The sequence below is a fragment of the Callorhinus ursinus genome, unplaced genomic scaffold, assembly GCF_003265705.2.
Source record: "Callorhinus ursinus isolate GAN/ISIS: 27379988/994484 unplaced genomic scaffold, GSC_fseal_2.0 scaffold105, whole genome shotgun sequence".
NCBI classification, from domain to species: domain Eukaryota; kingdom Metazoa; phylum Chordata; class Mammalia; order Carnivora; family Otariidae; genus Callorhinus; species Callorhinus ursinus.
The window spans coordinates 52093-63531 of NW_027397167.1; the positions used below are offsets into that span (position 1 = coordinate 52093).

The 11439-nt window shown below is 47.3% G+C and overlaps 1 protein-coding gene across 2 annotated transcripts in view; it reads right to left on the bottom strand.

Annotated features, from left to right (window-relative positions):
• BTNL9 (butyrophilin like 9) overlaps nucleotides 1-8170 on the bottom strand; it is a 34594-nt gene extending 26424 nt beyond the window's left edge. For both annotated transcript variants that reach the window (XM_073889271.1, XM_073889270.1), the window contains exons 1-4: nucleotides 7990-8170; nucleotides 4054-4188; nucleotides 1869-2216; nucleotides 234-515 (exon numbers count right to left, since the gene is read on the bottom strand). In XM_073889271.1, the coding sequence (XP_073745372.1) occupies nucleotides 234-515; nucleotides 1869-2216; nucleotides 4054-4165 (742 nt within the window). In that variant the 5' untranslated portion in view covers nucleotides 4166-4188; nucleotides 7990-8170. The remainder of the gene's footprint in view (nucleotides 1-233; nucleotides 516-1868; nucleotides 2217-4053; nucleotides 4189-7989) is intronic.
• Nucleotides 8171-11439: the final 3269 nt, after the last annotated feature.

Below are 11439 nucleotides of genomic sequence, written 5' to 3' on the forward strand. Positions count from 1 at the left end.
TATAATATTGATTCCCTGGGGCCTCCACAGCATACTGTTTGGGTGAGTGGTAAGCTGTTGTACTCTCAGTAGTTTCCTGATATCCAAAGTGCTGACTTTTCAGGTGTCTAGGTCAGTCCACCCCAGAGATAACCAGGCCCCAGTACCATTGTGCTCTTTTAGACGGCCTTTGGAACAATGCACATGAAGGACATGGTGGGTAAGAAGATGAGGGTTAGTCAGCATCTACTAACCTGTTATCTGGATGGTGAACTCTTTCTTCTGGAGCAGGAGAGAGTTCTGGATGGAGCAAGACACATTGCTGTGGGAACCTCCTTGGACAACCACAGATGTTTCCAGATCAAACAGGCCCCGGGCATCCTGGACAATGGCTTCCATCTCTGGAGGCAGGCACTGTCCTTTATGATCTTTCCACTGAGCCTGGGGTTTGGGGTACCAACCACTGGAGCTGCACCTCAGCTGAACGTCTCCCTTCTTGAAGCCCTCGAGGGAGATGTGAGGGTCTGAGCCCAGCCCTGGGAGAGGCAGGAAGAGTGGGAAAGATCAGGCTCCCTCCCAGAAGTTGTACATGAAGTTCATGCCACCATGCAATGTCTGCAGTCATTATAAGGTATCACAAACTGTGACTGATCTTAACACACATGTGGGCTCACAACCCCCAACTGTGGGCTATAAATGACAGTCTAAATTGGTGGTGGCAGGCGGGACATGGGGACAGTAGAACCCATGAGGGACATTTGGAAATATTGTGGGGGTTCATTTGGCCAGAAGGGCTACTGGCATTTAGTCAATTATGCAAGAGACAGTCCCCTGAAGTAAAGATAAATCCCACCCCACATTTCCATAGATTGTCCTCTGTCTCTCTTGAATCCAGAGTTCAGGTGCCTGTGTCACACACACTCTTTCATGTCTCCAACCTGTGGAGCTAACTTCATATTTTGAATATGCAAAACATTGATATGGTTAAAGAGCAATACTGTAAAAAATGTACATCAGGAAAGTCCCAGACCTTTCTCCATCCTTCCCATCCACTGCTCTCTCCTCTCCCTTAGGTAACTAATTTCATTAGTTCCAGTTTCATTAGTTTATTAGTTCCTAGTGCATCCTTCCTGTGTTTCTTTTGTGCAACGTTTCTTTTTTTTTACACCAAAGTTTACATACTATAGAACCTCTTTTGCACCTTGCTTTTTTCTCTTACCAACATCCTAGAAATCACTCATCAGTTCCTAGAGCACCTCCCCATATTTTCAGGTGCATAGTGTGGATCACTCCATTGTATGATGGACCATACTCAACCCCTTTGCTTAGATATTTAGGTATTCCACTGTTGTACAATTACAAATGATGCTACAAAGATTAAACTTATATGGACACCCATTTCATATTGGAGCTGTGGGAGGCTTATCTTCAGGGTAAACTCCTAGAGGTGGGGTTGCAATTCAAATGGTAGATGTATAGGCAGTCCTGTTAGCTATTGCCAAATTCCCATGCACTGGAGCTTTGCTTTGCTTCCCATCACCAGGGTACAAAGCAGAAGGCCTGCTTCCCCACAGCTCCACCATGGGTGTATGATCAAACTGTTGAGTTTTTGCCAATCTCAGAGGTAAAAAAGAGTTTCATCTCAGTGTAACTTTAATTTGCTTTTCTTTCATGATGGGTAAGGGTGATCATCTTTTTATATGTTTAAGGGCCATTTGTATATCTTTTTTGTGAACATTTACTTTGTTCATTTTGTAATGAATCTTCCTTTTTGATGGTTTTTTAAAATTAGATATGTTTTCCCCTTTTCTGCATTTCTCTGTCTATTCTTGAGCAAAGCAGCTCTATCCAGATGGACCCTTTACTCTGTCTCTTTGGCCAGGTCATACCTGCTACTTCCAGCTCCCAGACCGCTTCCCTGGAGAAGTTGCTGGAGAGGAAACGGCACCCATACAGGCCCTCATCGGCAGGAATGACACCACGGAGCTGCAAGTTCACGCTACCATCCATGATATAATCCTTGATGAGTTTGGTCCTGTTCCGGAACTGCGCCATTTGCTGGCTGTGAAGCTCTTGTCGCCCCTGGTACAGGTGCACCACATCAGAGGTCTGACTCCGGAACCAGCGGATCTCCATATCCTCGGCATCCAGGTATGGTGACAGGTGGCACGAGAACTCCACCTCTTCTCCCACGAGTGCCAGGATGGGCTCCCCAGGGCCCACCACCCTGACCTCCTCTAGGATGAGAAGCCAGAATGACAGCCGAAATCAGCTCTCATCCAAGGTAAGCTTTTATCACATTCCTTTGCAGCTCAGGAATCTACATACAGTAAGCCATTCAAATGACAAAAAGACACTTGACAAGACAATTGGCTTGGCTTCTTGAACAAGTAATTGTCATGAAGATGCCAGGTTAAAATATACACAAAGGATATTACAACCAGATACAATGTGTGGTGCTGGACCAGTAATTGGTTTGAACCAACCAGCTGCAAATGTTGTTTTGGGGACAGTTATGTAAATATGGCCAAGACATCAAATGAAAAGGAATCTTTGACAAAAAAAAAAGCAAGTTTCAAAACAATACATACACTATTCTCTTATTTGATTACAAAATGACATGTTTGCATAAAAACATGTGCAGAAAAGAAAGGTCCAAAATGAGATATACCAAATGGTTGATGGTGGTAATTTCTGCATGATGGGAATAGATATTTTCTTGTTTTTTCCTTGCCTGATTTTCTAATCTTTTATAATGCACATGGACAGTTTCTGTTAATAGCGAAGTATATTAATATAATCTATGGGGCTCCTTGCTTCATGGGTTTTTCTATCTAAAAGCCAAATCTTGTCTTCAAGATTTTTATTTAGTAGAATTTTTTTTTATTTGATCATCCTCTTAAATGGTGCCTCCACGTGGCTCCTCTACTCCCTGTTTTCTGCAAGTCCCATGAGAGTTGCTATTCCTGTTGCAGTTCCTTTGCCTGTGCTGTTTCCTGTCACTCAGGATGTTGCCCTCAATCTTCTGACTTCACCTTTTCTTTCTTGCTTGCTTGCTTTTTTTAAAGGTTTTTTTATTTATTTGAGAGAGAGAGACCCTGCACGCAAAAGCAGCAGCTGGGAGGGGCAGAGGGAGAGGGAGAAGCAGACACACCCCCCCGCCACACCCCTGCTGAGCAGAGAGCCCAACGTGGGACTTGATCCCAGGACCCTGGGATCACCACCGGAGCCAAAGGCAGATGTTCAACCAACTGAGCCACCAGGTACCCCCTGGCTTTGCCTTTTCTTGTACCTCCTTTTCTTCCTTTCAAGCTCAGCTAAAACCCATTCCCAAAGCTTCCCCTTCATGGATCCCTCCCATCCTTCACTTAGCTCATAGAACATGGCAGTGTTTTGTTGTTGTTGTTGTTGTTCACTCCATTTGAGACATCTTGTTGCCCACTGGGAATAACCCCAACACCCTCCCTTCCAGCTTCCCTTTCCAGGATCTCTCAAGCTGTCTCTTCCACCACACTTCATGCCTGGCCCTCTTCCTGGGAGCATGGACTGCCTCAGTTTACCCTCCATCTGTCATCTTCCTGGAAATTATGTCTCCTTCAGGGGTCTACTCAAACAGTACCTCCTCTCTAGGGTTCTTTTTGGCTTTCTGGAAAACAAATTTCTCTCTTAGCTGTGCTCACAGATCTTTGGATATATTTCTCTTGCAGCCATACAGCTGAACACCTTTTATGTCATGTCTGTCCCCCTTTTATGTCATGTCTGTCCCCCTCCCTTGACCTTCTTGAGGACCTGGGATGAGCCTGGTCATTTTGGTATCCCTGGTTTCCAGCTCAGGGAATCAGAGAATTGCATTTGCATAATTAGTTTATACTCTCTTTTGGCTGTTTCTTTCATGAGAGATGTTGAGCCTGAGGTCCTTCCTGCCCTTCAGAAGCTACACCTTCTATGTGGGAGTGAGCACCTGACATGGCCTGGCAGGCTGTAGATCTCAGCCCTGGGAGCACCAGGTAGGAGGGTGGGCAGAAGCTGAGGTGCTCATGGCCTGGCTGGCTGGGCTGCAGGTTTGACAACTACCTGAGTTCAGCTCTCCGGGCTGGAGGAGAAGAAGGAGATGGGTGAGGAAGAAGACACTGCTGGGCAGAGGAACTCCCTGGGAGAAGTCCGGGAAGACTAGGAAATCCACCATTTCTTCTCAGCTCTGGGGGGCACCTGGAGAGGAACAAAGAGATGCTGAAATGGATGCAGGAGAGCTAGAACGCAGCCCAGCAGGCCTGATGTCTCTTGCTGCTTCAATTTTTTTTTTTTTTTTAACAATAGTTCTTACCACTTCCAGGGCCTGGCTTCTTTTAAACCATAGCTGAATGTGAGTGCTGCTTCTAATTTTACCAGGTGTCACTGCTGACCTTGCTTAGACTCATGGAGCTGCAAGGGGACAAGGCCAAAATGTCCCAGAGGAAGCAGCTTCTTGGCTTTGCATTGTTTAGAGCCAGGAATGGAGCCACCCATTGTGTGGGGATTCAGCTAGGATTAAGTGACTTTCCCTGAATAAAAGGAAATCTATAAAGACTCAGAGATATTTTCATTCTCCCTGCCCCACTTCCCTTTGGCCTGGAACATGCGGTCCACAAACAGAGGAACAAACACAGAGTTCTGATCTTTCAGAAGTGGGACACATGACTGGCAGCAGCTGGCCAGCTCCCACCGCAGCTGAGACACCTTCTTCCAGGCCTGAAACCTCAGGTGGAGCCTTCAAGAGGTCAGCTGGTGACTGTCCCTATTGCTGCAAGACTGTGTCTTCCAGGCCACATTAACAGAGTTGTCCCATCTAGCCACATCCCCCATTAGTGGTCCACTCTACCCAGCCCTGGCCCAGGCAAGGGCTATCCCCTCTCAGTCCTGAGACCCCCTTGGGACCTGTGGTGACATCTCACAGTCTGATAGCCAGTGAGCATGGGCAACCCATACATCTTGGGATACATTCAAGCCTCTCCACATTTCTCCTCTGTTTAGTGGTGGGACTTTAGGCAGATTCTATAACTGACTGACTGTTGATTTCTTTGCCTGAACAATGGAAGAAACCAATGCCAACTCAGGAGGTCATTAAGCCTTCCATGGGAGGGCTAAGTGCTCTTCAGTACATAAAAGCCAGAACCACCTGCCCCTGCCTCCACCTTCCAAACATCTTGCTCTCCATCTTTTAGAGCCGGCACGCTCTCCTTTCACCCCATCATAGGAAGGCAGATTTCTTCAGCTCCAGTCTCCCTTTCTCCCCTCTTCTGCCACCCCACCCTTTTGCTTCATTCTCCTTCTCCTGAAAACATGTTCTTGGTGTCCTGTGGCTGCAAAGCCCTACCCACACAGCAAACGCATCATGAGCGTGTAGACGAAAGACTTTAGAAGTTGCTGGGTCATGTAGCAGAGGAATGGTCAGAGGAAGTATGCAGGTGAGTTAACGGTGTGTGTGTGGGGAAATCCCTGAGCTAGAAGAACCTGGCCAATGGAAATACAAGGACCCAGCCAGTGGGAAGGAGTGGGCAATGGCCAGTGAAGCCAGTGGGCCAGGGGCTGGGGCCCTCCCCTCCTGGAGCTCACATGCAGGTAGGCAGGCAGAGGAGCAAGTTGGAATAGCTCCATTAATGCTTCAAAAGGGACCCCTCAGCAGGAGAAGGTCAGAGGACTCCCTGGAGGGGTCTCAGCCACTTTCATGGCCAATAGCTATTGGAATTACTAGTCACACAATAGTCAGCTTAAACACAGGCTATGGGCCAAGGTCTAGGCTCTGGCCAGACAGTCCAGCCTCTTGCCCTATTGGCTGATGACAGGAAACTGGCAGCAAAGGAGCTCCAGAGCAGGGAGTCCACCCTGGACTCCCTCTCCCTGTTTCCTTTTGCTTTTTCTCTCCCTCTCCCTGTTTCTTTCTCTTCTCTTTTGTGTCTCAGTATTTTCGTCTAGACTCTGAGGATAGAACACCATGAAGGCAAAAGCCATGACTGTATATCAGCGCCAGCTAGTACCTTCCAAAACAAGAGGGGCTCGGAGGGTACTTATGGGTCCATTTAGATCAGTCAGATTTTGAGGAATTAGTCAAGACCTGTGTAGGTGGTAACTCGGGTTCTCCTACCACACAGTGACAGAGCATTAGACGGGCTCACAGCTGGGGGCCCCATTTTCCCTGAGCTGGGAGGCTGCCACCTCCTGGAGGGCAGTCCATGCGTTCCAGACCCTGGAATTACTAGTGGGACCGCAGTTTTGTAGTGCAAAACACCCATGTGAATCCCATCACTGAGGCTGCAGGGGGAGGAGGTCATAAACATACAAACACACATAGGCATACATGTGCTTATGCCCACAGTAATAAAAACTAATATGACTTGAGCACTTACTATCTACCAAGCACTTACATATACCAGAAGTATTTATTGTTATTATTATCATTAATAGGTCTGAATCACAGACCACAGGAAACTGAGGCACAGGGAGGCTAGGCAACTTGCCCGCACATACAGTTAGGAGGTGGTGGAGTGGGGGTCTCTCCTAAGCTCTACACCAGTGTGGATAGAGATTCCGCACCAGCTTTGTCCTGTGTCAGGGCTGGAACACCCTCTGTTTTCCTATCCTCCGAGCATGATTCCAGTTAGGGACCACCTGACCACAGACCGCAGCACTCACCCTGACAGCATCTCACATGCTCTGAAGAAGCAGACTAAGTCCCCAGGTCTCAGCCACAAGACCAAGCAAGCAAGCACAAGCAACCAACCCACAAATGAATAAAAATCCCAAACTCCAGCTGCTGATAAAACAACTCAAAACTGGAGTCTTCCTCAGACTTTACCAACAACATCTTCTTGGACAGGAGATACATGCCCTGTGGTCCCTTTGCTCCCAATGCACAGACATTGAAAAGCCTTTAACTTGGAGGGAGACTGATGATTTCCTGAAGGGACCTCAGAGGGGCTGAATGCCCCTTTATGCCCTAAAGGGCCCCCCTCCTGCCCATCTACTGCCTGAAGTCCACCCTTTCTGACTCACTCTCCAGCTTAAAGGCTCTGATCCTCACTGGAGTGCAAGTACTGTGAGGGGAAACATTTTCAGATCTCAGCTATTCACACCACAGTGTAAATGGATTGCAGACTATTTCTCGCGAGGAAGTTTTGCTGGGAACAGGGTCTGGACACATTGGAGACTCGGAGAAGGTGGAAGACCCAGGGAGGAGAAGGACAGCCAGGAAGAGGGTCCCAGGCTGGAGCTAGTCTTTGCAGGTGGGGCACATTCCCTATACTCTCCTGGGAGCCTCTGGGATGTCCCCTGAAGACACACAGAAGAGTAAGGGTCGCACACACTCATGATGAAGAAAAGCCTCCACCCTCTACCCAGGGCAAGCCTGTTTCTTTGCATTCTCTCCCTGGCCTCACTCCAACCCCATTCCAGTCTTCTCTTTCTGCATCTACAATTCCTGAACAACACCTGATGTTCTCTTAATTTGCAGTCCCTCAGCTCTTGAGTGTCTCTATAAAGATTATTTTTTGCTTTTGCCACTTCTATGAGCTTTGGCTATGTAACAGCAGTGTGTTTGTCCTTCTCCCATTCCCACATCCTAAGCTGTACACCTTGAGAGGTAGAGCACTCTCCTACCCTCTCCCCCTCCAGTATCTGCTGCAATGTTTTGCCCTCCACAAACTATCAAGTAATGCTCACTGGTTTACTCTGGTTTGATTTCAATTGGCTCACAAGATGATTTCCACCCCAGTCTCCAAGGTGGATGAACCACCCCAAGAAGAGACCCCAGGGAGGCTGGAGAGGGAATGGGGTAGGTCAGAATCCTACCTCCTCGAGTGAAACTACCTGAATGAATATTTCCCCTTAGCCATACTTGAAACAACCCATTCTTCAGCCAGGTTCAGCCTATAAGGTGATGCCAACCCATCTTGTCCTCTTTCCAAAGCCATCATTTTCTGCTTCCCATTTCTGAAAGTTGGAGGTTTAGACAAGTGTTGAGAATGAGCCACGTACCTGGCAGGTAGCAGCAAGGGGTCTGAAATGGCAGATGATTCCTGGTGAGCTCAACTCCCTGCAAAAGGCATGACTGTAGTAAAATGTCTTGGTCCCAGATATTAAGGTCCCCTGGACATGAGCTGGCAGCTGAGTTCAGGGGGCCAACTCATCTGTGACAGAATTACCCACCCACCTTCTACCTAAGACACACATTGTGTGCTCTGCCTTTTGCTATAAAAACCAAGATAGACAGAACAAAACGAGGAAGTTTCTGTCACATCCTGTCTCTGTGAGAAAAATCATGAATTGAATTTCCATGGACAATATCCCCCTAAGGTATTAGAAGGAGGAGAAAGGTAGCTGGAAGTTTTGCAGAGACTCGGAGCAGGGAGAAAATGCTCCAGTTGGCTGCCTGGGATTTTGGGGCCCTCAGGAGACAGGATGGCCATCCCCAGCTAGCCCCTCTCTCCTCAATGTCACAGTGAAGGATGCAGAGACTAGACTGGACTATGTACAACTGTTAACCAGCTATGCCCTTCTCTGCATGGCAAGGGAAGTAAAGAAGATAGCCTGGGAGCATTGCCATAAGTAAAGCCTGCAAGAGCTATTCACATACAACTTGGAAATAGGGTGGGGCAATATATTGGGATTTCTCTAATAGTGTGGAGCTCAACAAAGAGGAAGTAAGCATTACCTCACACCACCCCATTGCCATGGCCATGGTGCAGGGACCTGGCTGAGCCCCACCCTGACATCTTTCCTAGGGGACAGGTCAGAACTGGGGCACAGTGTAGCTCATTCACACAAAGGACACCCTCAGGAACTCCCAGAATTGCCTGATTTTGGGGGATGGGCTTGTGCGGGAGCTAGGGCTTAGAGTAAGTAGGTGGAGGAGAGGACAGTGAGCTGAAGGTGACACTCCATGTTCAGGCAGGCTGGTGCATGCATCACAGGATTATGCATGCATAAAGATATCCTAGGATGGCAAAGGGGCTGTGTGGTGAGCTCAAGTGGTGGGTGGTGCAGGTACCTGGAGATGGAGAAACAGGAGAGCTTGGGAACATATTAAGCATAAAATGAACACTGAAAAAGATCGGGAGCAGGAGCAGGAGCAGGAAAATGATAAAGGCAAGGGGAACAGACATTGTGAGTGGAAGGAGGTGATTAGCATGTGTAGTGTAGGAAAAGGTTATGGGCTTGTCTTGATAGTTTATGAAACTCACCAGTGGAAGGGGAAGCTGGACAAATGTATGCTAAGTGAAATAAGTCAGACAGAGAAAGACAAATACCATATAATTTCATTCATGTGGAATTTAAGAAACAAAACAAGGGGAAAAATGAGAAAGAGAGAGTCAAAGCAAGAAACAGACCCTTAACTATAGAGCAGAAACTGATAGTTACCAGAGGGGACATGGGTGGGGGTTTGGGTTAATGGGGATTAAGGAGGGCACTTGTGATGAGCACAGGATGATATATGGAACTATTGAATCACTATATTCTACACCTGAAGCTGATATTACACTGTATATTAAAAAACTGGAATTAAAATAAAAACTTAAAGTAAAAAAAAATAGATGGGATCAAATTGCAAAGGACTTTTCATGTCACACAGTTGTTCTATGGACAGCCAGGAGCCATTTGGAAGTTGAAAGAACCTGAAGTGATTCAGTCTGGAGAAGAAAAATGGTGACCATACTGATGGACTATTTGGAAACACTTATCTTTACCTTTTCATTGTCCTTCCCCTGGTGTCTGCCATATTGCCTGGGGAGAAGAGAGACTGTCACATGAGAAATGCCAAAGCCACAGGTGGCATCCACTTCTGTGGCTCTGCACACAGTCCTGCTGGGATGTGGGAGGGATACCCCAACTGCTACTGCCTACACAGCATCTCCGGCAGAGACAGGACCCTGTGCACCATCCCACCAACTGCATATGGCTACCTCCATTTCAAAGTCCTCAGGAAACACACAAAGGCCTGTATCCAAAAAAGGAATGACCCCTGGACTCCTGGAGGGCTGTCAGTGAGAAGGGAAGGACTTCCACCTGCCCTTGGACAGTGGAGAACCCACCCCGTTCAAGCCTCTCGAGTCACTTAGACCAATTCTTGGTGTCCACCAGCCCTCCCCAGGGGGTTTTCTGAGGGGACTTGGGGGTGGGGGAGTGAGAGAACCCCCTCTGCAGCACAAGGGTCATCCTCAAATACAGCATGGGGCACCAGAAGAGATGGAGCAAAGAGTCATGCTGAACTCAAAAGTGGATAAGTTAATCCTTCTCTGTCCAGGAAAGTGCAAAAAAAAAAAAATGGCAGTAAGAGGGGATTAGGATGAACTTGTGAGTGCAGAGGCAGGCTTGGGAAGGTTGGGGAGCCGTGTCCTCTCCCGAGTTTGAAAAAACCTGTTTTCCCTCTTCTTCAGGGTCCATGCAGGAATGTGTGTCACCTCTATCTCCACCTCTCTTCTCGGTCCTCATCCTAACTTTCCCAGCCTTCTCTCTCGTTACCCCCACCCCTGATCCTCACCAGTCAGCACCTGCAGCTGCCATCTCTTTCATATGGCATTCTACCCACTTCTTCTCTCTGCCAGTCCATACTCTTTCTCCAAGATCCTGCTCAAAACTCCTTCTTCCAGTGTCTTCATGGGTGAACTCCACCTCTCTTGGTGTACAAACCTCTTCTTTCTTACTCTTTCCAAATTGCCCCTAGAGTTTGAACTTGTATAAATGTGTCACAGAGGCACACTTGGCAAATGTCTTTATGTGACTGTGTTTTCAACTACAATTCTGGCTCCCAGAATTGAGGAATCAAGTCTCCGTGGCCCTTGGCATATTCTCATACACCAGCAAATTACCCCTTACAAAGGAGGTTAGTCGATTGCATGGACTGACATACAAAAGAAGAGACAGTTATCAACAGAGATGGATTTTGCCCTGTTCTCCTCAGGAACAGAAAGAATGGATTTGAACATTTTTTCATGTGTCTGTTAACCATTTGTATGTCTTCTTTGGAGAAGTGTCTGTTCATGTCTTCTGCCTATGCTAAGTGAAATAAGTCAAGCAGAGAAACACAATTATCATATGGTTTCACTCCTATGTGGAACATAAGGAATAGCGTGGAGGACCGTAGGGGAAGGAAGGGAAAACTGAAGGGGAAGAAATCAGAGAGGGAGACAAACCATGAGAGACTCTGGACTCTGAGAAACAAACTGAGGGTTACAGAGGGGAGGGGGGTGGGGGGATGTGGTAACCGGGTGATGGGTATTGAGGAGGGCCCGTGCTGTGATGAGCACTGGGTGTTATATGCAACTAATGAATCACTGAACACTACATCAAAAACTAATGATGTACTATATGTTGGCTAACTGAACATAAAAAAAAAAAGTCCTTTCTGAAGTTCCAAAAAGGGAAGAACAGATTTTCTAATTTCTCATCACCCGCTCCCTCCACCCCACTCAGCCCAAAGCATGGCCC